This window comes from Capsella rubella, unplaced genomic scaffold, assembly GCF_000375325.1.
Source record: "Capsella rubella cultivar Monte Gargano unplaced genomic scaffold, Caprub1_0 scaffold_5, whole genome shotgun sequence".
In the NCBI taxonomy this organism is placed as follows: domain Eukaryota; kingdom Viridiplantae; phylum Streptophyta; class Magnoliopsida; order Brassicales; family Brassicaceae; genus Capsella; species Capsella rubella.
Window position 1 is genome coordinate 9,278,118 of NW_006238919.1, and position 27,891 is coordinate 9,306,008.

The following is a 27,891-nucleotide window of genomic DNA, read 5'->3' on the forward strand; positions in this document are numbered from 1 at the left end:
TGTGAACAATTAGAATTTTTGGTATACAGATATTTTCATACATGATGATTATTACAAAATAAATTGAGAAATAATATATGGTTTATGATCTTTGTTTTGGACTTCATCAAATGTAAGTATGTTTTTCAATAATTATAGCTTATAGAAAATAGTTTAACTGCTGGTTTTAGATCCAACCGACTGGCCTCTGAATGTGGAACGAGCCAGTCCAATGAGTTGTTGTACACGCTACACTCCATTTTGGCAGGATTTTGAAACAGGTCGAGCTTCAGACAGGACTTACGCGGTGCCGCCACATTACATATATAGAAATTAAAAATTTGACTAAAAACAGTTACGGGTTTTTGATACCGACCACAGTAAATTAATTAACTTTGGAATTGGACATTGGCACTTGGCAGCGACCAAATATTCGATAGTCAGTTTTTGATGATAGAATCATATATATCACTACACAATATTTGTCATGCACTGAGACAGAGTGATGCATCTATAGAGATGCAGTTGAAAAAAGATAAAGAAAGCAATAGAAGAACAGTTTATACCACAGGTATACTAGTAGTTGGTATTTGGTAATCAAGCACCAAGCCAAAGAGAAGTGCCAGCACAGAGGCCACAATGCCATGTTTCTAAGGCTAAGATGCAATTTTCTAGTGGCAGTGAGACACCAAAAACGACTCAAAAGTACAAACTTGAAATCTTCAGAGCCAGGAATTTCCTAGTTGGGACATAAGATGCATAAAAAGCTCAAGATTGTCAACAAGCTCAACCCATTTCATATATAACAACAAAGAAAGATCTTAGAGCAACCAGAACATCAAATAGGAAACTCTGCAAGAAGATATGTGTTTTCAACTCTCTTGTCTATAGTACCTAGCCATGATAAGAATAAGGTCACACAAGCTACTACTTTGGTGATATGTTTACAATGATTGACTAGGGACTTGGTCAAGCTGAGAAGCTTCACTAGATCAATGATCAATCTAGTCTATGAGCAGAATCATAAAGAAAATATAGATGACCAGTGTGCAGGAGCAAATAACAAACACAACATCCAAAATCATAAGGAACCAAACAGCAAATTCTTATTCATCAATATAACAAGAAAATAGATTAGAGCTTTGCAGGATCATACAAAGCTATTGTATACTGTATCACATTTCTCCTCCTAATTCTCAAATAGACTCAAAATCAAATCTCTGTTCTCCAGGAATAACACATTCCAAATCTTCCTACTCTTTGCCGGAAACTATAATCAAATGTAACAGTATACGTTGAACCAATACCCACCAAATGTCCCAAATTGGGAAAAATTGTGATAAAACTTAAAAAGAATGAAGAAGTTTATACCAATCTAAGAAGCCACTTCAGCTGCTTGTTCAGTTGTGGTCGTGGCCGCCGCTTCAATAATCTTCTTATTCTTCTCAATCGCGGCCGCAACCTCCTGTGGCATATACTTCTCGTCGTGCTTAGCCAAAACTTCAGTCGCCGAAAAGAAGCAATCGAGATTCCTAGCTTTCTGTGAAACAGGTTTTGTAGAAACCTCCTTTCTCACTTCATCCGTATACGGCTTAATGAATCCTTCAACCACAACTGAGTGACCTTCCCTAAACAGATCCGGCAAAGATCCTTTGTACCTAACCAAAATATCAGTAATCAGATCGGTGATCACAAACTCCATCTCCTGAGACGCCGCAGGCTGGGCAACGCTGCCCTCTAGAACCAAACCGCCGAGTCTGAACTTGTCTTGTTGGATTCTCTGCGAATTTCTCCATAGCGTCAGAAGGCGTTAGGTAGAAGACGAGCTGATCCTGGAATTGGTTAAGGACGATGACTACGAATCCGGCGATGCAGCTGAAGGTTAACGCGTAGGTCCAAAGCCGACGATTCTGCATCTGACGCGCTTTGGCTCCTATGTCTATCTTCTTAGGACGCGTTGGACCACGACGAGCGACTGAGAGCGATCGGAGGAAGGTTAAGGATGATAATCGCGATGGATCTAGTGAGGCGGTGGTCAATGAATAAAAAATCGGGGATGGTGACTCGAAGGATGATGAGATTTGAGGATGTTTTTGGATAGACCGGAGAATCTGAGAACTTCGACGGAACAACAATCTAGCCGCCATTTTTCTGAACTTTTGCCGGAAATATTGAAATTTTCCCTCGAGAAATTTCTCGTGGAAATCAAAATTCTCGAGAAAGTGAGACGAGGTTTATGGGGTTTTCTGGAAAAAGGAGAAAGATGCCCACAAGCCGCCTCACTGATCTATGACCACGTCAAGAACCTCTCGGTGGTTTAGAAGGTTTGGGTTGCAATTATTTTAACAACTACATATAAACTCAAAATGAAACAATCCAAAAGCTGGGGATGTCTTGTTTCAGTTTACCACCACTGCAAATTTGTTTTTATAGGGAAGAATTGAATATGTTTGCTTTAGTATGTATCATATTATAATAATTATATGATACAAGTCTTTATTATATGATACAAGTCTTTAGTATGAATCTGTTTGCCACAGGTACACATGTTTGGTTGCTATAGTGATTCTGGAGTTTTTGTATTCAGTGAAAGATGTCTCCAACACTCTTTAACACATATTAAATTAGAAGGCACCTCTATGCTTGAGCTTCAGCTTCTTGATATGATCAGTATGCTAACTTATTGGCTAATGGCTACCAAAAACTATGTTTGAAAGCATATAAAATGATGATTAACATACTGAAAGTGTTTGCGCATAAAAAACACAAGGTTGATAAAGTAACTATTTTTTGTTGGTTTTTTTTAAGATGAGACTCTTTTGAAACCCAACCATACAAAGAAAGAGGTATCTCAAGTTCCAAAAATTCTTTAAAGGAAACAAAGAGAAACCTTCCTACTCATTCTTGAGCATTACTACTTGCATCCATTGGCTCAGCCTCTGTTGAAGCCTCCCCTTTCTCTCCTGCCTTCTTGGCTGCATACCAAAATGAATTCATTTTGTCAACATGTCGATCACATCATATTTAGTAAAAGTCGGGAAAACTAATTTCAAAGTTTTTACCTTTCTTCTTCTTTCCACCACCTTTCTTCTTCTTGATACCCAAGGCTAACCATCCTTTGATCTCAGGGTCCTCAATGGTCTTCGTAGGTTGAAGCTCTTGAAGTGTATGTGAAGTGATCCTATCCGATCCATTTGGCATCAGCAAAACTGTGAATTTGATTTGGGCAACAAAGTCCCCTGTTGAAAACCAAAACATAATATGAGCCCCAATGTCATGAGATTCAGACATTTTTAGATAAAAGAAAACCTTACGTATCCTTACCAGATTTCTCATAAAGGACAGGATATGGTTGCAAATGACCATGGTTCACACACTCCACAAGTCCAAGACGTGCCCTTTTCTCCTCAAGTGACCTGTATTGAGCATACAATCCGGCAACGTTAGTAGGTGAGATGAAAGTTTTGAAAATCTAAGTTGCTTAAGAATGTACAAAAGAGACCTTGCAGTGAATGGCATATGGGGGAAGTTCTTTGTAATTTCGCTGATTGTGAATCTGGAGGCCTTCAACTTCAACTGATAGTTAACAGTCTCATCTTTTTTGTAAATAGTTGTTTGCTTCTCATCAATCAATTTTGGCTGCAAATTCAAAGTTTGTGAGAACAGTGACAATAGATGATGCTTCAATAATAGTCATCAAGATGAAATCAACCAAAGCAATTACCTTGCCATCACCAGTGCTTGCCACGATATCTATTGCATAGACTTCATTCTCTTCAAATTCTACTTCTTCAACAGTTGCTTCTGGACTGGCTACACTTAGGACAACCTTGTTTCCATCTATCACATGCTGTTTCATCTGGTGGGAGAGAACCCCTTCAACAATTTTGCAGTCATAAGCTGCAGCCACCTTCTGAATAGCTTCAGTTACATCAGTGTTCTGCCATAAAGAAAAAACAGAATATCAATATCTTGGTTGCAGTATGTTGTATGATTAAACAGTAAATTACCCATATCAGAGTAACTACGGCTCATCTGAAAGTCAATCCATAACAATGACAGCCTTTATCCAAGAATATCTTTCAAAACAAGTTATATAGGAAATCCGTAAAAAGTGAAATAAATCATTCTGCATAGGCTAAAGACCAACAAGAGGCACAATTTTGACAAAAGTTTCAATGCCTAATAGTCAGTCCAATGAAGCATCATACTAAAATTCAGAGACAAAAATCCCATCAGAGTAACTATGACAAAAAGCATCAGATGGATATAATCCATAGCCATCAATAAGTATTCATCATCTGGGGTATGCAAATCCTTGACAATCATACAGGGAAACAAATATAATACCAGAACTATCAGCCTATAATTTCAACTCTCATGCAAAAGCAGCACTGTGGTTACCTTCTTTCCAGGACGTACGAGCCTCAAAGCAACTTCAGCTGCAGTATTTGCGGCAGAATACATCAGCTTTACGTCCACTAACAGGCCCTTCTTGAAGAACATGTGTGTGGCCAACAAGAGCAATGAACCCATCAATATGGCAACCCATATCACTACAATGTACAAAAGGCAAAACAGCATCAGAATCATACAGAAACATCCAAATAGGGCAACAGAAAAAAGCACAAAAGCCATTTGAATGAAGAGAGCTTACATTTTGACCAAATCACCGTCTTCCAACACAGTCTCATCACTGGCAAGCGGTGAGAAATGACCAACAGTGTTGTTCACCGATATGCATGTAGGGAAAGCAACACCTTTCTCTATCTTCTTCTTAGAATTCTTGTACATGCTCGCTGTTTGCCTTTATTCAAAAACAGAAGAAAAAAGCAACAACCACATTAATATCTAAAAGCGTTAAAAAATTTGAAATCTACATCAAGAACACAAGAGTAGAAGCAAAAAAACAAGAAATGAGTGATAAAAATCCTCACTCTTTGATAAAAGCATCTCCTTTCTCGCAGATATCAACAATCTTAGCTTTTGGTTTGCATTCCGCTAGAACAACCTGTAACGCCTCTGCAATTCAAACCAAAAAGCAATAAGCACTCAACAAAGCTACAGCGTGAAAACCCTAAATTGGAGTCGGGATAAAAATCAAATGGAGAAAATGAGAGAGAGAGGGCATTTACTGTTAACGATCTCAGCGGCGCCCTTGTACTTGGTGACGACTTCAGGAGAGGTAAGACTCAGCTCCTTCTCGTCTCTCTCGTCGTCCGAACTCATCTCTGGTAACTCTCGACGATCGAATCAAAGGGGAAGCAAAATGTTAGGGTTTAAGGAGGAGCGATTGGGGAGAAATGGTGGAGAAGCGCAAAATGTTAAGTGTTGGCTCAAATAAAGGTGCTAGGGTTTTCGGTTTGTGTACTCTCCATAAACGATGCCGTTTGTGGATTAATCCTTCTTCTTGTTTTTACGTTTCTCTTTTATTCCACCATGGGCCGAAGGGAAACTGTTTCAAGATTAAGGCCACTAAAAACTTTTAAGAATAGGCCCAATTTAGTCCACGTCAAGTAAGGCTGCATTTGCCATATATCTTTAAATAATAAACATTGTCCAAATCTCATAAATGTGGATTAATTAAAGTTAATTTGGAGTCGTGTCAAGCAGCTCGTTAATAACTGTAGCTAGTTGACTGAGTAAGCATAAACGTGTCATCTCCACATAGCGCACTGTCTCTGGTCTCGCCGCGTCGTCTCTTGCTCTGCTCGTGGCACTTCACTTTTCCTCTCGTTGATCTGTTTCCTTTGGAATCCAAACGTTTCTATTTATAGGAGGAATTTATTACTTCGTCCGTATCTGTGTCGGAACATAAAACCAAAGTAAGAGCATTTTAATATTAACCTTTCAGCGTTCGTTTTTTGTCTTTTCAAAATGGCGTCAAAGCAACTGAGCCGAGAAGAGCTCGATGAGAAGGCGAAGCAAGGAGAGACCGTCGTCCAAGGTGGCACCGGCGGCAAAAGCCTCGAAGCTCAAGAGCATCTTGCTGAAGGTTTTGCCTTAGATGACCACTTTCCAACTGTCTTTAACTAGACTTTGATTCTTAGTACTGCTCATATTGACATATAAGGCTAGACAGCTAGACCCATCAGATACGCGAATATCTTAATATGTATATGTTTATATTCTAACCAAAGTTAACTCTAAATTCGCTGTGTCTATCCCACTTGTTAGGAAGGAGCAAGGGAGGGCAGACGAGGAAGGAGCAGCTAGGGCATGAAGGGTATCAAGAGATAGGAAGCAAAGGAGGAGAGACAAGGAAGGAGCAGCTAGGTCATGAGGGTTACCAAGAAATGGGTCGTAAAGGAGGAGAGACAAGGAGGGAGCAGTTAGGGCACGAGGGATATCAGGAGATGGGACGTAAAGGTGGAGAGACGAGGAAAGAACAGTTAGGACACGAGGGTTATCAGGAGATGGGACGTAAAGGTGGAGAGACGAGGAAAGAACAGTTAGGACACGAGGGTTATCAGGAAATGGGACAAAAAGGAGGAGAGGCGAGGAAGGAGCAGTTAGGGCATGAGGGTTATCAGGAGATGGGACGTAAAGGAGGAGAAGCGAGGAAGGAGCAGTTAGGGCATGAGGGTTATCAGGAGATGGGACGTAAAGGAGGACTCAGTACCATGGACAAATCTGGTGGAGAGCGTGCGGAGGAGGAAGGGATTGAGATCGACGAGTCCAAGTTCACCAACAAGGGGAAGTAGCTATGAGCTACTAGAAGTGTCCGCTGCCAATAATCCGTAGTAGATAATATGAATAAGTAACCTCTTGGTGTTGTGGATGGCAGCGAGTGTTTTAACTAGTGTTTGTTTTGACTTTTAGTTGGTTTAGTGTTTTATCTCATGTGTGATATAGCTAGGTACGGTTTGTACTAACGGCAGGGTTGTATCGCTCAAATGTTTGTGAGTTTTTTGTTGAGGGTGCAATCAATGAAACTTCGATCGTTTGTGGTTTTACTCTGCTTTTGGAGTTGTTTACTACAATGATAGTATAATGTGGTCCCAAATAGCGAGAGCCTTGAATGTTGATATTGCACATGGAAGAGCAGTAAGCTCTGATCAAGTGTGTCTGAACACATAACATGTTGATATTGCACATGGAGGAGCTCTGATCAAGTGTCTGAACACTTAATATTGATACTTCCGAACATTTGTTATATATGGCCACAAAGTGTAGTCCTTTTTGTCTCCCCACAAATGATCACATGATCACTTGCAAGTGTAGGACCTCAAAAACTACCCACGGTACAAATTGTTAATATTCAAGTAACGTTCTCTCTTATTTCTTATAAAGCTCGTCAAACTGATGCTCCCCATGCTGCTGTGAAGTCCAAAGATGTAGCATGCAATGTAGTAATAACACAACATTCTTTTATTTATGTTTGTATGTTTTAGAGTCGACACTGAAGGACTCAAATAGTTGAAACACTAATCTATAACGCTGTTCGGCTAAAGATACAACAAGATTTGTTTCTACTGATGGCACATAATTTTCGAATATTATAAAATGTGGTTGATGCCTTGCCACCACTTGCCCACCATTTGTGGTTTCAACGCCTCTGCTTTCGCCTAAACTCCAACAGCATACGCCCTTTTTCAGTGTTGCGATGCTAATGCCGTCACGAATATGCCGAGTACCAAGAATGGTTGTGCGCTTGCCTGTAATCAAGCAATTTCTGATTAAAAGACAACTCCAGAGATATTCGCAAACTGAGTTTCATTCCCTTATGTACTCAGATGACGTACCTGATACTTGACATCATATTTGACTGGGTCCTTGAGAAAGTATTTAAACTGCAGTATGAAGAAGAGTGTAGCAATCAGACGGGTGACAAGAATGTAATTTAATTATTTTAATGTGATACTGTTAACGTCTTTACCTGGAACACAATCTGAGGGATGATCAAAGCAAGCAACGCCAATGCATAATAAGGTTTGCCAGATGCTAATAGGTACCCTGCAACCAGATAGACAGTTACTAGTGTGATGATCTCTACCTTTTATTTGGACCATGTAAGATTTTGATAGTTCATGACGTTGTTGAACATACACGATTTAGAAGTATAATATGAAAATCTACCAAACACACAAAAAGAAACATAGACATGAATGCGTCTTCATTAGCTCATATCTATAGACTCTGTGACCCCAGTGAACAAAACAGAGGATATAGAAGCCACAAACTATTATTTACTACATACCGGCAACAGAGAGCTGAGTAACGTCTATAGCACCAACGCATATCCATTTTGCAGTTTCAGTGCCAAAAGCTACCGGGAGGGATTGAAGTCCTAATGCTCTGTCTCCTTCAACACTTTTGAAGTCATTAACAATGGCTATTCCCAACTGCATTATTACAAAGATAGAAGATGAAGCAAGAGCAGACTATATAACAGATCATATAAGGTTGCAAGAAGATTACCCCAGCTATGCTGTATAAGAGTGTTAGAACAACAACGTCTGGTGTAAGAGTGCCAAACAATGCTTGGCCAGCCCACCTATCAATCAAGGAAACAAGAAACAAATCAATGAGATGAGAATAAGGCATATATCAATGCACGAGATATCTTACCATGGCAAACTGATATAGCTTGCTCCAAGAGCAAAATTTCCAACCCATCCATTTTGTTTTAGCTGCAAAGAGTCAGTTCATATATGAATGAGTCCTAAACTCCAAAACTTATCGAACACAGATTGTCTTGTCACTAAAGGAGTAAAATTTAGGAAGAGAACTTACCTTAAGAGGTGGAGCAGAGTATATATAAGATAGCAATGATCCTCCCAAAGCAAGATAAAACACAGTGGGAGTGGTATGTCCTGCCTGAACAAGGAATATTTAGTAAATCTGATGTGCCTGTATCACTGTACAAGTTAATGCCAAAACCGTCAACTTACCCACACGTCTAATATACCAGCGATTCCAAGACCTCCCAATAATAGCACCCAGAATTGTGTAATAACCTGCGTTGAAGATTTGTCAACAAGAAGTATAAACCAGAATAAAACAAAGTGATCAAAGCTCACAGTGTTCTGTGTCTTAGTACCTCTTGCTCTGATATAGCTCCAGATGGAATTGGACGATATGGCTCATTAATTGCGTCAATATCTCGATCATACCAGTCGTTGATTGTCTGGAAAATCGACGACACATCTAAGTTTATGCAGCATTAAGAAAATGCATTACCATACACACAATTCAGATTTTTTGTCTTGAACAAAACCAAACCTGTGTATAGCCAGTAAGACATGGACCAGACATCACCATACAAAGAATCGACTTAGCAACGTCCTCAGGGGTCCAGTGAAAGTTCCCTGCAGGAAGAAAGATGTGTTTGAGCAATTCAAAGATTTAGTCATGAAATTACACAGAAAATAAGTTAAAGATATCTAGTGAAGAAGATTGGTAAGAACATGAAGAAAACAAACACTTAATGAACAGTGTTGCGTCAACCCAAAAAAATTAATATGGTTTACCTGAAGCAGCAGCACCACAGACGACTCCCCAAACCAGTGGAGGCCAAGTGACTGGTTTTGTGAGCTGAAGACGAATCTTCCATTTATTCTGACCACAGAACAGAAGTAAACAACCAACTCTTTTTTTAGCTAACAAACAACATTTCCACAATGTTAAAACGTTAATAAATACAAAGGCTAATGTACTTATCAACTTGAAAGTGATTACTTTTAATAGAAAACATCTAAACTATGTCAATTACACATCATCATGCACAAATACGATAATTTTATTTTCAATTACATCAATTTCAAACCCAAATTTTAAAAAAGTTCCGAAAAGATTAAGAAAATTACAGTTTCCTGAGATGCTCCTTTGATACCGAGAAGCTGGTTAATGCTCGAACCACTGGCTGGTGCCTTGTCAGGCGTCGGAGATTTAACTGCCATGGGAAATTCAAACCCAACAATGTCTAAGTAAGTTTAAAAATCAACGGAAAAAATTGTAGAAAAATGATAATTCAAAGAAATAAAAATCAAACCTTTATCCGTATCAGTCTCCGCCGCACGCACAACAAATCTCCGCCCTACGAACAAAAACAAAATCAGTATAAAAAAAGATCGAAATCATTGTCCGAAGCATCTATCTAACGGAATGTAATGTACCCGGTGATCCGAAGACCAAGGTCGATGTACCAGAACAACGCCGACGAGTGAAGTCGACGGAATCGGGATTACGGAGAGAGAGAACTCCGACTCTGTCGACGGGGGTAACTCTGGAGGAATGTATGGAGGAGACGGTGTTGAGGATCGAAGTAGTCATAGAAGCAGCGGAGGAGAGAATCGTCTGTAACCGGAGATTGAGTGAGCTTTTTTGGAGGCTCTGTTGCTGTTTCGGAAACAAGTGGTTGTAAGTTACCGGCGATAAGTTTTTGCTACGTAAACAGTTTTGGCGGCCTTTGATGCAATTATTGCCACGTGGGCACCATCCTCTTTGGCATTGTACTGTCTGGTTATCTGAACCGAACCGTAACGTATACCACTAATTAAACCGCATATGTGATTGAGGAAAGAGATCAGGCCCAAATAAAGCCCAGACGAAAGCCACGTGGCAGAGAGTCAACTTTGAAGAAAAATAATGAACAATGATTGACCATTCTATCTTTGATAATCTCCTGATCCCATTCTTGATTGAACCAAACTCTAACATCATCATTCTTCAATTTATTCCTGTTTTTGAAAATCTCAGTATCTTGTGTTAATGGAGATCGCTCCTCCATCTTCAAGTAGATTCAAGCTCTACGATGAATTTAAGCTTCTGGAGTTTTCTGATAAGTACGTCCTCAAACCAGTCGATTCGTCTCATGAAGGCTTCGCCGTCGATCGGCGTGATGGCAACATCAAACCTCTCGATGGTAATCACACTCTCTGTCTCATTTTTTGATTCCAAGAGTAAATATGAAGCGCAAGAGGAATCTGTTCATTCGATTTCTCGTCAGATTTAGTGTTTTATGCTGTTGTAGTGTATATTTGATGTTACCTGTTTCTTCGCTACTGCAGAAAACGCATCTTCTGGGAATCCTACTAAAGTCTCTATTATCTATGGCGTAGGAGGAACTATTAGGCTCTTAGCAGGTGAAGATAGGTTTCTATATTTCTCTTTGTATTTTGGTTTCTGCTCAAATGGAACTATTGTACTGTGTTTGGCTCCAATATATATGAGATTTTTTTTAAATGCTGGTTTCCACTTCATTTATATATAGGAACATACTTGCTCGTTATAACAGCTCGGGAGAAAGCTGGGAGTTACCTCGGTTTTCCGATTTTTAGAGTTACAGCTATGAATTTCCTACCTTGCAATGAGGCTTTGAGGTTTGCTACTGCTCAAGAAGTAAGGTTATTGTAAAGTTCAATCGATATAAGATTTTGGGGGTTCTTTTTGTTTGAATTTTTATGAACAAGTTAAGTTGTCTGAAGAACTTGTCATAACCTGGAAACGGTGATTATGCAGAAAAAGGACGAAGCATATTTTAGGACTCTGTTACAAGCACTTGAGGCAACCCCTGGATTGTATTTTTCATATGAAACAGATCTAACATTGAAGTAAGTTTCACTATCTGATGATCTTGAGTAAAGAGTGGTACGGAGTTCCATGGCTTTAAGAATATATATTAGATACATTCATCCAATGTTACAGCTTGCAAAGAAGGTGCAAGGTAGCTGAAGGTTGGAATCGTAAGCCTATCTGGAAGCAGGTTGGTTTTTTCGTCTGGTTCTATCTTTACAAAAAGTATTTCCTTGGATAGTACATTGTTGTCTGCTTTTAGTTCGTCGAATTAAAGTTAGCTGAAGGTTTACTTGCTTGTCAGGCTGACCCTCGATTTGTTTGGAACTGGCGTCTGTTGGAGGAATTAATTGAATGCAAAGTAAGATTATGATTTTTAATTATCTAATCTTCTCATTCCATGTCAAATTTTACTGATCTAACATTCATTTTATGGTGGCAGCTGGATGGTTTTATTATTCCTCTACTTCAAGGAAATATCCTTTTTTATCTTCATTATCTTCTGTTTCGCATCTTCTTGGACTTGTTATATTTGTAATGTAGTGTCTTTCAAATATGTATTTTTAAAGATGATACTCCAGTACGTGTTGTTTATCATTAACTAATCGTTAAGCTACCAAGTTGCTGAGCTAAAGCTCAAGAATTCTCCTGCTGTGATATCGCTAATTTCCAGGCGCTGTACACGTCGTCTAGGTAGGTTTTAACTGGTATTACTGCTTAACAAATTAGTTGATTGCATGTTTGTTTGACATTGATGCTGAAATTGGCCTCCCAGGCACACGTATGTGGAGAAGAGGAGCCAATCTTGAGGGGGACACAGCAAATTTTGTCGAATCTGAACAAATAGTGGAGATTAATGGTTTCAAGTTCTCAGTATTGCAGGTATACTACTGTTAAGAGCGCATTTTGTGCAGTATCCTGTTAAAATTATGTATTATTGTCTTGTTAACTGTTTCATTTGCATAGTAAGTAGAATGACATTCATAGATGATATACTATGTGAGATTTCTTTCATAGCATTTCAGCTGAATGGTTATTGTTTAAACTTTATTTTTATATAGTTTGATTTGCTCGAAATTCCCTATTCATTATTTGTTGCTTCATCTCTTCACTTGACTTGATTATGTAGGGCACCTTGCTTTTATTCTTCTATCTCCTTACTTTTTAAGCTTCCCTTTCATTTCTTGCGTGCTGTAACTCTCTCGGTTTCACTTACTAGGTTCGAGGTTCAATCCCACTTCTTTGGGAGCAGATCGTTGATTTGAGCTATAAGCCACGACTTAAGATCAATAAACACGAAGAGACGGTAACTTTTTGAGATCTTGTTACCAGATCAGTTATATTCTGCCAGCCCTCATATTTGATGACTTTATTTCTGCCTCCAGCCAAAAGTTGTGCAGCGCCATTTCCATGATCTTTGCCAAAGATATGGAGAAATTATTGCAGTTGACCTAACAGATCAGGTTGATTTCTAGCTCCTCATTTCAGATAGCAAAAAAAGTAAATAGAAAAAAACATATGTGCACTTTGAAATGTGAAATGTATGTTGGCTTTGATTCTAGTGTGGTTTCTGCTATGCAACATTTCACTTGCTTACTTTCAATGTATCATTAACTTAGTCTATCATATTGGACTGCATTAGCATGGGGATGAAGGTGAATTAAGCAAGGCATATGCCACCGAAATGGAGAAGCTTCAAAATGTGAGGTAAAACTCTGTATCCATATTGACGCATTTACCTTCTATCCTTCATGTTTAATCATTTATGTACTAGGTTTTCATTTAGGATTTATCTTTTAGCTTTCTTTGTGAAATTTTGTCTTTTACCTTGTCTTGATTCAAAGTGTTCGTCGTCTCATCATCATACACTTAAAGTGATTTCAGAGATATTGTTAGTTAATGAGATATTTTCACGCAGATATGTCTCTTTCGATTTCCATCACGTCTGTGGAACTACAAACTTTGACAACTTGGGAGTACTGTATGAACAGATTGGGGATGACTTTGAAAAGCAAGGGTAAGCAGAAAAATTATGGTTTTTATTCTGCTCATTTCGATCTAGACGCTGAGTTAATATGGTTAGCAGTCAGATGTTATTCGTTTGGTTCAAGTTAGCTTTCTGCTAGCTGTGTGCAAAGCCTTTTATTTCAGCAGCCACTAATCCATTCTGAGCAGATATTTCCTCGTAGACGCAGACGAAAGCATCTTAGAAGAGCAGAAAGGAGTGATCAGATCTAACTGCATTGACTGTCTTGACCGCACAAATGTCACCCAGGTTTGTTGAATAGTTCTTACTCTTGGTTTTTTCATTTCCAATTAGTACGATATGTTCTATATAAAATCATGGATGATATGGGTGGGACGTGTAAATAACTGTTGGTAAACCTCTTTTTGTTTCATCTGAGCTTTGGGAACTTGACTATGCATTATACTAAATTTTACGGGCCAAAAATAGCTGTTTACATATTTTATTTCATATATCATCTCTGGCTGCACGTCACGGCTAAAAAAAGACTTATTGTAAAGCCTTTTAGATGGTCGAATTCGAAACCTTGTACCTAAGATGCAAACACTACCATTGAATAGCTTCTGATTGCATTGTGAAACCTTCTTATTGAATTGCTTCTGATTGCTTCCTTACCTTTTGTTGCACCATATGAAAAGAATTACATGGCCCAAAAAATTCTGAATTTACAACTTCAAAGGATCGGAGTGTTTGATTCCACAGAGTGTGTATCCTTGTTCGAAGACGATTACACAAAGTTCAGAACAAGTAAGTGGTTGTCATCATTATAAAATCAGCAGTTTCCAGTTTTAAAGCTGTAGATATCTTCTGTCTTCTTAAAACTTTAATCCTTCTTTTTCTCATAGTTTGGGCTGAGCAAGGGGATGAGATTAGCTTGCAATATGCCGGGACATATGCTCTTAAGGGCGACCTTGTCAGGTGAGAATAATGTCTGCTTGTGATCCTTTGAAAGACCATATTGGTTTCAGCTGGCTAAAAGTTCGTGTGATACTGTGGTAATGTCTTTTGAGTTTACAGTTAAGCTGTGTTTTAACCATGCATCAGCACTGTTAGAATGTTCCATGATGTTCTCTCAATACCCTATTACTAGATTGATAACCTGTAATAACAATTTTGAGTTCTCTGTTTACACTGGGTGTAGTTTCTCTAAGATTCTTTAGGCCTTGGGCTTAAATCAATATATTTATTTAGAATGACCATGTAAATGGTACAATGTGGGGTATTTTGGGGCAGGTACGGGAAACAGACTATGGCTGGAGCAATCAAAGATGGCATCAGTGCGATGTCGAGATATTATCTGAATAACTTCCAGGATGGTGTAAGGCAGGCAAGTTTCTTGTACAATTATAATTGAATTAGCAAATTAGAAGTGAAGTAAAAGATGATAAACTGAAGGTACAGAAAGCAAAAACTGACAGAGATTTTTATTTTTCAGGATGCTTTGGATCTAATAAGTGGTCGCTACACAGTGGGCACAAACAGCCCTTCACAACTTCAGCCCATTGGATCACAACCGTCTGTATGTTCCTCCTTACCACAATCTTATTAGACAAAACTTCATTTGTTTACTATAAACGTGAACACCAAATGCGGTTGCCCTTTTGCGTTTGCACTTTGATGAAAATGGTTTGATATGTAAACGCAATCATATAAATTGCATTTAAACGATCGAGACCACAATCAAGCAAACAAAAGAAGCTGACTATATTTTGTTTGCTGGATGAAAAATAAAACAGTTTCTGCCGGTAGCATCAGCATTGTTGATAGGTGGTGTAACAGTGACATCTTTTACAATTCATCAAGGTAAAAAGAAAGGCTTTTGAATTCATATGATTATACATTATAGGATTGGGTTGTGATTGACATGTTGGGTGATATAACAGCGGGAAGAAACACTCAGCAGTATCTGGCGTCAGCATTGTGGGCTGGAGTGACTGCAGGAGTTGTGGCGATGATCAAAGCCAATGGAAGGCACTTGTGTTCAAGGCCTCGTCTCTGCCATCTAATTTGATTACTTATGAATTGAGATTATTTTTATCTCACATTCTTCTAAAAATTCCCACGCACACCTTACCGTTTCTGCATTCTCCTGTGTGTTTACTGTTGAATGTCCGTACAAGAATCTTAGAACAAAAAAGGCTATATCACTAAAACTTTTTTTATATAATGCAATTGATCTTACGCATATATAACTTTACTCTGATGAATAATAACCAACTGATCTGATCAGTGTCTACCCAAAAAGAGAAAAAGAAACACATCGATTTAATTATCGACATTTATAAAAGTTATTTATGATATATCTTCTGAGATTTAATAAAATATCAACGGACTATTATTTCCCATTGCACACGACCCTAAAGCTTTGAGGTCAGATTATTTGGCACACTTGTGAATGCTGTTCTCCAAGTAGTGCAAAGCCTCCCATTACATTATAACCAACAGACAACAACAAATAATGCACAGCCTTTATCTTTAAAGTCGGCTCCGTGTCGCTGGTTTGAAACTTGCAATCCCAGTTACTTCCCTTCCGGTCACTAAGCTGTTTATCTCGTAAGTCCCTTCGTAGGTAAAAATGGGTTCAAGGTCACAGAAAGCCTGCAAAATTTTCACATTTTTTACCACATAAATAAGATTCTCCTTTGCCACATAACCAACCGCCAAGTCAAATATGAAGATTAGCTCACCTTTGCCACCAGAAAATCCGCTAAAATTCCATTCCCACCGAGCAACGATCGACCTAGTGAAGCAGTTTCCCGTGCTTTCGATGTAATCCATGCCTAGTGGAACCATGCAAATGATATTATTCAATGTTTCTTTATATCAGCAAAGAGAAACTCATATGAAAACAAAAAAGGGTTTGTTGTTATTATACCTTTCCTAAACTGGCTTGACCTGGAGTCATCTGACCTGTCTCATATAGCTTGCAGAGGCGCCAGCCCATTAGAAACATTGCTTGAACATTACCTAGCATCTCAACAAGCTTCTGTTGGTTAATCTGGAAAGCAGCTAACGGTGCTCCAAACTGCTTTCTCTCCTTTAGATACCTTGAAACAATACACATTATATGAGAAACTGTATCATGCATTACGAAATGAAGGCTCATACTACGGTTGCTGAGATCTGACTGTTTCCCAAAAAGTACCTGTGACACATATCGTAGATTCCCATTGATATGCCAATTGGTTGCCAGGCCACCATCACACGTGAGACAGCCAGGACCTATTCAAGTAAAATATACCAAACAGTTGAATATCGAGACGAAAGAGGAAGATGTGACATTTTGCTGGTGATAAAGGAGTACTGAAGAGCATTTTATCACAACAGTACCTTGCTGGTGTCCTGAAAAGAATTTACCCCAGGTAACCGGTCCTCATCCGGAACAAAGACATTCTGTAGTAGAATATCTCCGTTTTGAACCATACGTAAGCCTATTTTATTTTGCATCTTGGTAGCCTTTAAGCCAGGGGCATCTTTCTTGACTATGAATCTGCAAGAGGTTGCTGCTAAATTTCTAATGCAGAAAATATAGTCTATCTAAAAGGAATGAGTTGAATTTGATTGAAATCAACACATTAGCCCAGTATTTTCTTGATGACAATCCATTTAAAATATGTTTTGGATGACATTCCGTTCAATTGTAGTTGTAGAGCAATCTATTTAAGAATTCTCTTGAAAAAATAGACTTTGACATCTACATTTTGTTGATCAAAAGAAAAAAGAAAAAAAAGACATCTACAATAAGATAAAATCAAAAGCACCTCATCATCTTCAGTTTTTTTGGGAAACGACCTCTAGACCTAAGATACAAAATCTGAGAGATCTGAAAAAGCCAAAAAATCTGACGACATACCCGTTGATTTGGTTAGTTGTCGTATTCCTAGCAAAGATGATCAACACATCTGCAAAAGTGCTGTTTCCTATCCAACGCTTTTGTCCATCAATTATCCAACCTCCTTCAACCTGATGAAGCAGACAACTGAAAACATTTATAACAGTGAAACATTCCGGCCATTGCAGAAGTGGAGCAGATAAAGATACAAGCAACTGAATAAAAAGAAAGAAACTAGCCAGACCTTTTTGGCAGTTGTCAATAGACCACTTGCATCGCTTCCATTGTCAGGCTCTGTCAAACCCTTCGTACAAGTCCAACATATGTAATGAAATCAACATCATGTTTACATAACACAAAAACTCATTCAAAGGATGCAAATCGTGCAAGTCCAGAATCCATGTACTCACCCAACAAGCCACAGTAGTCAACTTAGCCAAAGAAGGTAAATGCTTCTGCTTCTGTGCTTCCGATCCACAAAGAGCTATTCATGAAAAAATCAGAAGAAATTGAGCTCAAGCCAACCAATAGTATGGCCATTATCAGAATACCTGAATGTTAAAGAAGCTAAGAAAGAAATATTGGGAGATCTTACCAATAGTGAGCATACCCAAAGAACTATGCACCAATATGAAAGTCCCACAACTTGCATCAACTCTAGCTATTTCTGCTGTGGCAATTGCGTTAGCAGTGATGGAGAGGCCAGGACATCCATAACCCTAAGAAGTACAACCTAATCAATACTTTGAAGTTCCCAGTCACATAACCAAACAAAAACTCAGAGCCAAGCATTGAAAATTACCTTGATCGAGCCACCAGCTACACCCAAGGCCCCAAGCTTTGGAATGATCTGGAATGGGAATTCCGCCTTCTCCCAGTACTGAGAAGTAAAAATCGAAGGAAGTGCAATGATGTAAAGCTACTAAACAATCAAGGTTTATAAAAAAACATCTCGAAGATGAATAGACACCTCTGCCATTATCGGGGCAACTTCTTTCTCCATGCACTCTCTCACTTTCTTCCGGACGGCCTGTTCCTCCGGAGTCAATAGATCATTGAAATGATAATAATCCGAAGCTGCAGGAGTATCCACATATGAGGCAAAGTACAATAAACCATCCAAATCTATAAATCATTTGAAGGAAAGAAGTGATGAAATAATCCTTACTGCAAGGTGGAAATATAGAGGCTGGGGTTGCTTGAGGAAATGCTTTAGATATCTCCATAGATGGCAAATCAAAATATGAACTCTTCTTCACCTGCTTCTCAGCATTATCTGCAAGAGCAAAAACCAAAATTCAGAATCAAAATTCTTCAACTCTCAAAACCAAAATTCATTCGTAATCTCTATGTTAATTCCCATATACGTTTCAACAATCACGAGCCTCTTCACAATCTACAAATGAAACAGGCTGTAATACGAATTTGAAATCCCAAAATCTCCGAAAAAACTCATAATCTCCGTCAAATTACTTGAAACGAACACTCGAAACACAATCTCATATAGACCTAACCAACGATATCACCTGTTCGATCGAGATGGTCGACAAAACAAATCATTCAAGACGACCAAACCAAAAAAAAAAATCGCAAAAGAGCTGCGACAACGAAAGAGGGTGGACGAAACATGCAAAACGAGAAAATGGAAGACACAGGGGACGAAAACGAACCTCGATCTGCAGATTTGAGGACAGTCATGGTTGAAGAAGAAGAAGAGTGATTCAAAAAATCTCTATGGCTGGTTTGGCTGCGTGATGAACGAAATAAAGTGCCGAATGGTAAAACATGCACGGAAGTAGATGATGATGAAATGGGATAACAGTGATGACTAATCAGGACCCGACTTTTGTTAATCACGTTTAAAGGTAAATATTATTTTAATATTAATATATTATTTACCTTTAAACGTGATTAACAAAAGTCTAAGATTATTTTAATATTTTTCATAGAAGTGATCAACTTATCCTGATTTCCATATTTTTGTAGGTTACGTTAGGTCCAAGGGACAATACAAATTATGAAATAATAATAGGGAATCGAACACGCAACCTAAAGGTTTAATTGATTTGATACGAAACCACTCTGCCACTTAAACAACATTGATTATTACTATTTTTTTTTGTTTTTATATATTACTGGTGGCACATGCCCCCACTATCACCAACGTGGGTCCGCCCCTGGCGACATGATATGAAAATGTTAGAAATTTGTAGGTGTATAAATAGAATTTTGAAAATGGTATTATATAATTTCCACAATGAAAAGAAAAAAGAAAAAGAAAAATGTGTCGTTCACGTTTCGATATTGTTGAATTCAACGACAGCAAGATGAAACATAAATCGTTGTTATTCGTTTGTCGTTGTCGCATGAATTATGGAAGCTTTGATTATTTAATTTGTTAGATAATTAAAAATAGATTACTTTATAACAGCATTTTGACGGTGAATAGGTTCGAATCCGGCCAAATTTGTAAGCATGAAACCATGGTAATAACCGGTTATGTCAGTAGTTTTTACTCTCTTTTTCTGTAATTTTTCCGAGCATGGAATGAAGACTCTTCATGTCTTAGAGACAAAATAATATTAATAATAACCTAGAAAAATAACGATCAAAACGATACAGTTTAGAAGAATTTAGAGTTTAATCCAATGTATAATGTAACAAATTATAAAACTTGTATTATTTTAAAATAAAGTACGCTCAAAAGTAAAGTAAAAAACTAATATATTTAACTACTAAAAAAATCTAAAACTAAAAACATCTAAACTGAAGTTGTATAGTAGATGCTTATAACAACACCATATGCTTCGTCTCGTCCAGGGACGGATCCAGAAGTAAAAATCGTATGAGGCACCAATAAAAAAAAAGGTAAGAAAATAACAAAAACTAAAGATGTTGGGCATTGAACCCTCGTCAAATGAAAGAACATGGGGCACGAGTAACCAAATAAGCTAAGTAAACATTGATGTAAACTAACCAAATGAACGTTTATTTATAATGAGTATGGGGCACGTGCCCCACCTCTCCACACTGTAGATCCGCCCCTAGTTCGTCTCTAGATTCTCTTCTCAAATGCATCATTAGAAACTTGATCAGCATTCACTCATATCTTAAAACTAAACCCTTCAGTTACTAGTCATATCATTATCATCATCTCTCGTTCTTGACTAATCTTGACTTTGTTATTCGTCGACTGATCATTACCTTACGAGGGTATTTGGCTTCGAAACTTCTTCGTCTCATTTTCAATATCACTAATAAGACGTTAGACCATCTTAACAAATCTTACCTCTAAAATACCCTTGTTAAAGATGGTTAGAACAAATCTTTGAAAAATAGTCTCTTACCAAATCTTACCTCTAAAATGTCTTAAGAAACCTGGTCTTAGACATTTGGGTAATTTTTTTTCTCTTTACTTGGTTCAGAATAATTTTTTTTGTTAGTGTTTTTTGTAACTTCTAGAATGGATTTTATTTTTATCAACAATGTTCTTAATTAGCTGTAACTTCTAGAATAGTGTTTTTGTCTTTTTATTAATGACCGTGTTTTTCTTTTGGTCACCTTATTGACGGTTGTATATAGAGACAATTACTTTTGCGAAAAAAATATAATCAAAACTGTTGAATTCCTTTGAAAATAATAGAATTCAGACTAGATATGCATAATTGGTCGTGTCAGGTGCATTATTGTATGTAAAGGACTTGAAAGGCGATGGTGTTTTTCTAAAAAAAAACTTTGGACCCAACATAATGGTAGCTATATGCTATATGCAACGAAAAAATGTTAATTGATGTTTTGCTCGAGGTGACTTGCAATCATTTATATTGTTGTAGTATACTTTTTCAATTAATTAAGATTTTTTAGCTCGTACTGAAATGAACCATCAATACAAATTCAACTTTATTGCCAAGCCAATGGGGAACACATTAAAAGAATAAAATTAGAAAAATGCAATACCATACGAATTACGAAATGAGTGCATTGAAACCTTGTTTTTGTAGCATACTCAAGTCTTTTATTCATGTATATGGCCCATCATGCTATCTACGCTTTCTCTTTCGCTTATACCATAGACTTCGCGACAATTGAGGAAAAGACAAGCCCAACACATTTTACTTTACCAATAACTTTAAGTGTATTTTTATGATATTTTAGTTTTTTTTCTTTCTTTCATACATTCATCAAGTATTGAACTACCACAAGGTACCGATAAATCTTGCCTTTTAAGTTCTTTGACTACCGAAATCATTTAGAGTTGTAATGATTTTCATTTGACCAATTGTGTCTGTATTGTCATAAACTTTAAAAGACAATATGATGGAAAGTTTCGGGGGTTGATCATTTATGGAAGCGGTCAAGCAATGAATATCGTAAATTTTTTAGCATTCGATGTGTGTTTGTGACATTATGATATACGTATTTTGTTATAGATTTAATGGAATTGCCAGTCAATAGGTTGAAATGTGGTAGATGACACTACCCTCAAAAATGAAGCGCTAATAAAATCAATAGTCATACGTTGTTCCTAGAGATTCTTAGATTCTTCAACGCAGTCACAAAAATATGTTAAAAGCTCTATCTCTTAGTTCAAATCATGATTATCAAATTCAAGAAGATAAAAAAAAAAAAAAAGTTAGCCATAGTAATGGTTCTTTATACAAAGGTTGAACAAAGTCAATCAATAGTAATGTGTTGGGTGTGAATCACACCGTTGTGATCTTCTGGACGTAAAAAAAAGGAAGATATAACCGTTGGAATTTGATCTTTCAAGATATATCTTATCTTCAGTCATGGTATTATAAGTCTTTGGTGTTTTGTATGAACGCATTTCAGACTAGGCAGATGAGATAAGTAGAAAATATTGCAGTTTGTGTGAATGCATTTGGTTGGTTAAGATTAGGTCAAACGTGTACGCATATTTACCACAAAAAGAAAAAAATGTGAACGCATCCTAATTTGTGCGACATATGTTATGTAGCGTCCGTTTTTTAACATTCCCAAACATTTTTGTGACCACCAGATAAGATATTATGTGGTTGTTGCAACCAGCTTTAGTTTGCACCCTGGTGGGTTGGTAGGTTTCCACATATGGCAAGTGTAGACATTGGTTTGCTCTCCGACGCAACTATTGTTACGGTTTTCACCCACTGAGAATTTAAAGGTTGAGGATCTATAGTCTTCTGACTGCGATTTCATTCATTGGGCAATTGTGAATGCCTAAATTACAATAATATCAAATGTTTTTTACAGACTATTTTCAATTCGTGCTCCCCAGGTCTGGTTAATATATCGTATATGATAATACTACGTACAGTGTATATAAAATAATAATTGAAATAGAACATGTGTATTACATTATTTATGTAATTGGAAAACAGAACATGCATGCGTGTATTGTACCAATCCTTTACATGCAAAGCACCCATATGTCATATGTGTATGTGTGCCGGACAAAAAAAAGCCTCACTGGTCTTAAAATTTTGGAAACTATGATCATGTTTAATCATTCGATACAAACAACCTATAGAAGAATGAAGTAATATTAAGCATATATTCTCTTAGATAGATGAATATGTATCCAATACATGTAGACAAGTCTGATATATATCAAACATGATATCATCTTTCTTTGCTATGTCGATGTTGGAAGATCTATATGACATTATTGAGCTTTGAACATGATTCAACTTAGTAGATATATATATCATTCTAATGCAAATCATTCAAAAAAACAAATGATTGTTGACATTGACCACACGATCGTTCAGAAACATCACTATTTTTGCCATCTCTTCCTAGTCTCCTAGGCTCCTACCACTGAAGTTCGCATGTTGCCTCTACCTTTTTGACTCGGCCAGGTCATATTATCAGTTTTGAATCTTTTGATAAACTGAATATACTGAATTTATACTTAATACAAAAATAGATCATAAGAATGCGTTATAAAATATTTTGTCTAAGAGAATATCAAATTAATAAAAAAAAAATTGATAAATATTATGAACAAGTTAACAAGTAGTTTTTCTTGTATAAAAAATCCTAAAATTAGAATGAAAAAGAAAATAAAGAAACAGCACATGACATATATATCCAAATCTTGAATGGTAGCATTTTTCAAGAATTTTTTCCCCAATCATTGACTTATTTTCTTATAATAATGTCATTTGTTTTTATCCCTAATTTATTGTCTTTCAAAACTGCCACATATTAATACATTTTTATCCATAGTTCTAGTTCTTCATGTAGGTTACATTTCAAAGTGTTATAAATTTTGGGAAGTCATCAACACACCTTCGAAGATTAAAATGCTTAATGAAGAACAAAAAACAAAATTGCACTAAAGCGATTAAAAAATATTAAGAACACATTTAAAATATCTTTACGATAATAATGCTATTTTCAAATCATAATTAAGATTACAAATGGATAGAATTAGGAAAATAGAGTAAATAACTGCACTTTTGGAACCATTCTAGAATGTGATTTAGGATTTATGATATATCAGTCAAAAATACTTAAGAATAATCGTTCATATCGAAATTTCACAATTTTCATTAAAATGGAAAATTATGTCAATAGAAACTAATAAGAAAACTATATAGGTTTGTTGACTGACATATCTGTTTATCATTCCTGAAGTAATTAATTTCTAAGAAATAATAATGGGAATTCAAGTAGATATGTTAAAATAAAAAAAAATCCTATAAAAAGTGTTGGTTTACCAAACAAGTAAAGACCGTTTTTCAAAAAGAAAAAGAAAGCTAGGAGACCAAATTATGATTGATGAGTGTTTTTTTTTTACAAATTTGATACAAAAATATTTATATTCTTATATATAATCACCTTGAAAAAATAGAAATAAATATCAAAAATACTCAAAAAGAGACCTCTCTCTCTCTCTTCTCTCCAGCTCTCATCTTCACCGTACGCTTCTTCGATCTACGCTTCTCTCTCTCTATCCTACAGCTGCTGCTAGCTAGACCATTGTTACGATTCCTTCCAAAGCGTAGAATGTAGAACCCTAGATTGCTCAATTTTAGCTAAAGAGATCTATCTAACTTTACTTTTTTAGCTCTGCTGTTTACTTTCTACTTTTGTTAGCTCTGAGAAGCGCTGCTGCTTCACAGTCATGGGGAACTGTTGCAGATCTCCCGCTGCAGTTGCTAGAGAAGACGTCAAATCCAACTATTCCGGCCACGATCACGGCCGTAAAGACGCTGGCGGCGGGAAAAAATCGGCGCCGATTCGAGTTCTCAGCGATGTTCCCAAGGAGAATATTGAGGACCGGTACTTGCTCGACAGAGAGCTAGGTCGCGGCGAGTTCGGTGTCACTTACCTCTGTATCGAGAGGTCCTCGCGTGACCTCCTCGCTTGCAAGTCGATCTCGAAGAGGAAGCTCAGGACTGCTGTGGATATCGAGGATGTTAAGAGAGAAGTGGCGATTATGAAGCATTTGCCTAAGAGTTCGAGTATTGTTACTCTGAAGGAGGCTTGTGAGGATGATAATGCTGTGCATTTGGTGATGGAGCTTTGTGAAGGTGGTGAGCTTTTCGATCGGATTGTCGCCAGGGGGCATTATACGGAGCGTGCTGCCGCGGGGGTTACTAAGACGATTGTGGAGGTTGTGCAGCTTTGTCACAAGCACGGTGTGATTCATAGAGATTTGAAGCCCGAGAATTTTTTGTTCGCTAACAAGAAGGAGAACTCGCCTTTGAAAGCTATTGATTTTGGATTGTCTATTTTCTTCAAGCCAGGTGTGTGTAGTTTGAGTCACCTTTTTGAAAGTAGATTCCGAATTCAATTGTTGGTCTGAGTAGAAACTTTAGACTTCAAATTGGTTCTTGAGTGAGTTTTGCATTAGATCTAAAAGTTTTGGAGCTTTAATGTGGGCATCTCGAATATACTCTATTTAGGGGTTTGGTTCTTGTCTTAGGGCCACTATCTCCACATATGAAGGATTCACATTCTTCACTCCTCTAGCTTTTGGATGTTTCCACCTACAAGTTTAAACTGATTATCAGAGGGCGCTTCATGATTTTGTAGGCTCCATGTTTTTTGGTGGATACCTTAAATGCACCTTGGCCAGTTTATTTGCTGATACTAGTTTTTTATAATGCTACATTTCCAGGTGAGAAGTTCTCCGAGATTGTTGGGAGTCCATATTACATGGCACCTGAGGTGCTTAAGCGAAACTATGGACCCGAAATAGATATTTGGAGTGCTGGTGTTATTCTTTATATTCTGTTGTGTGGAGTTCCCCCATTCTGGGCAGGTCTGTTTTCACCTTCCTCTCTTCTTTATGTTCTCAGTTCCCATTGCCTTAGCATTTGCTTATTGATTCTTATAATACACATCTATGTCATATCTCATAAAGTAGCCCTTGCTTATTGATTCATATAATACCTCTTTTAGTTGTATCAGCCATTTTTTTCTTTCAAATACAGAATCTGAACAGGGAGTTGCTCAAGCTATTCTGCGTGGTGTAATTGATTTTAAGAGGGAACCGTGGCCAAACATCTCTGAGACTGCTAAGAATCTAGTCAGACAAATGTTAGAGCCTGATCCAAAGCGCCGGCTGACTGCAAAGCAAGTGCTTGGTACATAGAATCTACCTTTTTCCTCTGCTCTTTCTCTCTGCATATGTTAACTGTTATTATCTCTTTGCTCAATCACTTCATTGACCTGGAGATAATTCGAAAGATTTTTGATGCTTACTGTTTCTCAATTTCTAGAGCACCCATGGATTCAGAACGCAAAGAAAGCTCCCAATGTTCCTCTTGGAGATGTTGTGAAGTCGAGGTTAAAGCAATTTTCAGTGATGAACAGATTCAAGAGAAAAGCTTTGAGGGTTAGTTAATCAGATTAACTTCCATTGTTAATTATTTGCACGAATCACCTCCTAATCCAGAGTGATCTTACTAATCTTATTCAAACCAGGTTATTGCCGAATTTTTATCTACCGAAGAAGTAGAAGACATCAAAGTAATGTTCAACAAAATGGATACTGATAATGATGGTATAGTTTCCATCGAGGAGTTGAAAGCTGGACTTCGCGATTTTGGTACACAGCTAGCTGAATCAGAAGTTCAGATGCTTATTGAAGCGGTGCACATCTCTTTCCCTTGTACTTCACCATACTTTTATTACTGATTGCTTGACTGAAGTGGAGTCAAACTGCTTTGCCTGATCCTGTCATTCAAATTCCGGTTCATATTTCAGTGATCTTTGTTGTTACACATTCACTATCCAAGTTTGCTAAAATATGGTATTTGTAATTCAAATTTGTATAAAACAGGTGGATACGAAAGGGAAAGGAACTCTAGACTATGGGGAATTTGTTGCAGTTTCTCTTCATCTGCAAAAGGTGGCAAACGATGAACATCTCCGCAAAGCCTTCTCTTACTTTGACAAGGATGGAAACGGGTACATATTGCCCCAGGAGCTTTGTGACGCCTTAAAGGAAGATGGAGGAGATGACTGTGTGGATGTCGCCAATGATATATTCCAAGAAGTTGACACAGACAAGGTAAGTGTCCAAGCTTCTATCTTTGGTATGATCTCAAGTTCAAAAGAGCTTTCTTTTGCAAGACTATTAGGATACCAAAGTTTTGAGGGAAGTCCTAAAAAGGCACAAAGGACAGGGGATGTGACTTTAAATCTTCTTTTTGCTATTTGTTTGATAATCAAACAATTTGAATTTACAGTCTTACACTGTTACACATAGGTAATGGAAACATGCTTTGCAAAAAGTTCTTAAAGCCTGCGAGGACAAAACATGTAGCTTTAAACACTTTTTCTGTAATTTATTTATTTATTTGCTTTTGTCTGTTGTGTAAGCGGTCCCCATAAACTAAAGCAAAAATGGTTTCTGGGTTGTAGTGGAAATGCTATCAGTAGAGAGTTCAGTTATCATGTCGTGAAACAGAACATTAGAGACTGTAGTTAGTGTAAAAGTGTTTCTTCTGGTTATGCCTGACATGGAGTTTTTTTTTGACATTAGGATGGGCGAATAAGCTACGAAGAGTTTGCGGCAATGATGAAAACAGGAACGGATTGGAGAAAGGCATCACGTCATTACTCAAGAGGTAGATTCAATAGCCTAAGCATCAAGCTAATGAAGGACGGATCTTTGAACCTAGGCAACGAATAGCGAAACAATGTGAAGAAGGCGCGTTAGGGTTTTAGAGTCTGTCTCGCACCTCACTTCCTCGTTCACGTCAAGTATTAAGCCAAGAGAAGGTAAATCTTGGTTCAGGATTCAATCTTTTTGTACATCTTTCGTCTTTTAACCTTTTTTATTTTTGGTGATTATGTTATTTTCTCCTTTTTCTTTTATTGGTTTGTGGGCTGAGTTGTGTTTGTTTAGTTTGTTGTAATAGAAAGGCAAGAGACATGAGAATCAATGTTTGATGTGTAGAAGAACAAAAAATCAAAGACCTTTTTGGTATGATGTTGTAATATTCTTTTATCTCCCTTAACCTCTTCAATAATACAAGTCATTCACTACCCTCTCCTATCTATTTGCTCAAAACAGGTA

At 37.4% G+C, this 27,891-nt stretch overlaps 7 protein-coding genes across 10 annotated transcripts; 3 read left to right on the plus strand and 4 right to left on the minus strand.

Annotated features, from left to right (window-relative positions):
- Window positions 1-1,063: 1,063 nt before the first annotated feature.
- LOC17887358 (cytochrome c-type biogenesis protein CcmE) lies at window positions 1,064-2,369 on the minus strand. The gene is given in 3 exon segments (XM_023782620.1): window positions 1,064-1,249; window positions 1,351-1,745; window positions 1,747-2,369. Coding segments are annotated over 2 exon segments (771 nt in total). The 5' UTR covers window positions 2,127-2,369; the 3' UTR covers window positions 1,064-1,249; window positions 1,351-1,354.
- A 317-nt stretch (window positions 2,370-2,686) lies between these two features.
- On the minus strand, window positions 2,687-5,292 carry LOC17886011 (ERBB-3 BINDING PROTEIN 1). Its single transcript, XM_023783235.1, is given in 10 exon segments — window positions 2,687-2,954; window positions 3,042-3,218; window positions 3,304-3,395; window positions 3,482-3,618; window positions 3,704-3,919; window positions 4,384-4,441; window positions 4,443-4,535; window positions 4,637-4,786; window positions 4,917-5,001; window positions 5,115-5,292. Coding segments are annotated over 10 exon segments (1,179 nt in total). The 5' UTR covers window positions 5,209-5,292; the 3' UTR covers window positions 2,687-2,877.
- A 564-nt stretch (window positions 5,293-5,856) lies between these two features.
- Window positions 5,857-6,895, plus strand: LOC17885436 (em-like protein GEA1). Of its 2 annotated transcripts, none has more exons than XM_023783337.1 (3): window positions 5,857-5,974; window positions 6,157-6,255; window positions 6,436-6,895. In XM_023783337.1, the coding sequence occupies exons 1-3, from the start codon at window positions 5,857-5,859 to the stop codon at window positions 6,681-6,683; spliced, it is 465 nt and encodes a 154-aa protein (XP_023639105.1). In that variant the 3' UTR covers window positions 6,684-6,895. The 2 variants fall into 2 exon arrangements, with proteins under 2 accessions (XP_023639105.1, XP_023639106.1); XM_023783338.1 differs by having other exon boundaries at window positions 6,157-6,187; window positions 6,542-6,895.
- A 434-nt stretch (window positions 6,896-7,329) lies between these two features.
- LOC17887345 (chlorophyll synthase, chloroplastic) lies at window positions 7,330-10,369 on the minus strand. The gene is made up of 14 exons (XM_006292443.2): window positions 10,098-10,369; window positions 9,974-10,018; window positions 9,789-9,874; window positions 9,453-9,540; window positions 9,205-9,290; window positions 9,023-9,109; window positions 8,874-8,939; window positions 8,716-8,799; window positions 8,551-8,612; window positions 8,401-8,476; window positions 8,180-8,324; window positions 7,859-7,935; window positions 7,725-7,772; window positions 7,330-7,637 (listed from the first exon to the last, which is right to left on the minus strand). The coding sequence occupies exons 1-14, from the start codon at window positions 10,252-10,254 to the stop codon at window positions 7,575-7,577; spliced, it is 1,170 nt and encodes a 389-aa protein (XP_006292505.1). The 5' UTR covers window positions 10,255-10,369; the 3' UTR covers window positions 7,330-7,574.
- Window positions 10,370-10,614: 245 nt separating this feature from the next.
- On the plus strand, window positions 10,615-15,689 carry LOC17885763 (phosphoinositide phosphatase SAC8). 2 transcript variants are annotated; one of them, XM_023782204.1, is made up of 20 exons: window positions 10,622-10,846; window positions 10,992-11,066; window positions 11,195-11,322; window positions 11,443-11,534; window positions 11,629-11,686; window positions 11,801-11,857; window positions 11,939-11,972; window positions 12,109-12,189; window positions 12,272-12,378; window positions 12,716-12,802; window positions 12,882-12,959; window positions 13,139-13,203; window positions 13,415-13,513; window positions 13,672-13,771; window positions 14,161-14,269; window positions 14,368-14,440; window positions 14,756-14,849; window positions 14,958-15,041; window positions 15,259-15,325; window positions 15,406-15,689. In XM_023782204.1, the coding sequence occupies exons 1-20, from the start codon at window positions 10,693-10,695 to the stop codon at window positions 15,531-15,533; spliced, it is 1,770 nt and encodes a 589-aa protein (XP_023637972.1). In that variant the 5' UTR covers window positions 10,622-10,692; the 3' UTR covers window positions 15,534-15,689. The 2 variants fall into 2 exon arrangements, with proteins under 2 accessions (XP_023637973.1, XP_023637972.1); XM_023782205.1 differs by lacking the exons at window positions 14,368-14,440; window positions 14,756-14,849; window positions 14,958-15,041; window positions 15,259-15,325; window positions 15,406-15,689 and having other exon boundaries at window positions 10,615-10,846; window positions 13,686-13,771; window positions 14,161-14,258.
- Window positions 15,690-15,800: 111 nt separating this feature from the next.
- LOC17884842 (acyl-coenzyme A oxidase 4, peroxisomal) lies at window positions 15,801-19,134 on the minus strand. 2 transcript variants are annotated; one of them, XM_006290954.2, is made up of 13 exons: window positions 19,025-19,134; window positions 18,523-18,630; window positions 18,325-18,431; window positions 18,157-18,234; window positions 17,950-18,073; window positions 17,765-17,838; window positions 17,599-17,658; window positions 17,376-17,485; window positions 16,853-17,012; window positions 16,668-16,744; window positions 16,398-16,569; window positions 16,210-16,302; window positions 15,801-16,120 (listed from the first exon to the last, which is right to left on the minus strand). In XM_006290954.2, the coding sequence occupies exons 1-13, from the start codon at window positions 19,050-19,052 to the stop codon at window positions 15,998-16,000; spliced, it is 1,314 nt and encodes a 437-aa protein (XP_006291016.2). In that variant the 5' UTR covers window positions 19,053-19,134; the 3' UTR covers window positions 15,801-15,997. The 2 variants fall into 2 exon arrangements, with proteins under 2 accessions (XP_006291016.2, XP_023637974.1); XM_023782206.1 differs by lacking the exon at window positions 19,025-19,134 and adding an exon at window positions 18,881-18,955.
- Window positions 19,135-24,260: 5,126 nt separating this feature from the next.
- LOC17886364 (calcium-dependent protein kinase 13) lies at window positions 24,261-27,860 on the plus strand. Its single transcript, XM_006290831.2, has 7 exons — window positions 24,261-25,108; window positions 25,483-25,626; window positions 25,799-25,951; window positions 26,087-26,202; window positions 26,292-26,459; window positions 26,650-26,880; window positions 27,355-27,860. Exons 1-7 carry the CDS (start codon window positions 24,484-24,486, stop codon window positions 27,502-27,504), a joined length of 1,587 nt encoding a protein of 528 aa, XP_006290893.1. The 5' UTR covers window positions 24,261-24,483; the 3' UTR covers window positions 27,505-27,860.
- The last annotated feature ends 31 nt before the right edge of the window (window positions 27,861-27,891 follow it).

Bases quoted from the DNA above. Each gene is read 5' to 3' on its own strand.
- LOC17886364 (XM_006290831.2), top strand. From the start codon at position 24,484: ATGGGGAACTGTTGCAGATCTCCCGCTGCAGTTGCTAGAGAAGACGTC. The intron at 26,460-26,649 runs GTGCACATCTCT...TGTATAAAACAG, and splicing joins TTCAGATGCTTATTGAAGCG to GTGGATACGAAAGGGAAAGG. The intron at 26,881-27,354 runs GTAAGTGTCCAA...TTTTGACATTAG, and splicing joins AAGAAGTTGACACAGACAAG to GATGGGCGAATAAGCTACGA.
- LOC17885436 (XM_023783337.1), top strand. From the start codon at position 5,857: ATGGCGTCAAAGCAACTGAGCCGAGAAGAGCTCGATGAGAAGGCGAAG. The intron at 5,975-6,156 runs GTTTTGCCTTAG...CCCACTTGTTAG, and splicing joins TCAAGAGCATCTTGCTGAAG to GAAGGAGCAAGGGAGGGCAG. The intron at 6,256-6,435 runs GTCATGAGGGTT...AAGAACAGTTAG, and splicing joins GACAAGGAAGGAGCAGCTAG to GACACGAGGGTTATCAGGAA.
- LOC17885763 (XM_023782204.1), top strand. From the start codon at position 10,693: ATGGAGATCGCTCCTCCATCTTCAAGTAGATTCAAGCTCTACGATGAA. The intron at 11,323-11,442 runs GTAAGGTTATTG...GTGATTATGCAG, and splicing joins GGTTTGCTACTGCTCAAGAA to AAAAAGGACGAAGCATATTT. The intron at 15,326-15,405 runs GTAAAAAGAAAG...GTGATATAACAG, and splicing joins ATCTTTTACAATTCATCAAG to CGGGAAGAAACACTCAGCAG.
- LOC17887345 (XM_006292443.2), bottom strand. From the start codon at position 10,254: ATGACTACTTCGATCCTCAACACCGTCTCCTCCATACATTCCTCCAGA. The intron at 9,541-9,788 runs GTAATTTTCTTA...TTCTGTGGTCAG, and splicing joins AAGGAGCATCTCAGGAAACT to AATAAATGGAAGATTCGTCT. The intron at 7,773-7,858 runs GTAAAGACGTTA...TTCATACTGCAG, and splicing joins TCCCTCAGATTGTGTTCCAG to TTTAAATACTTTCTCAAGGA.
- LOC17884842 (XM_023782206.1), bottom strand. From the start codon at position 18,914: ATGATTTGTTTTGTCGACCATCTCGATCGAACAG. The intron at 18,235-18,324 runs GTGTCTATTCAT...TTTACTTCTCAG, and splicing joins TTGCCCCGATAATGGCAGAG to TACTGGGAGAAGGCGGAATT. The intron at 18,074-18,156 runs GTAATTTTCAAT...TGTACTTCTTAG, and splicing joins TAGCTGGTGGCTCGATCAAG to GGTTATGGATGTCCTGGCCT.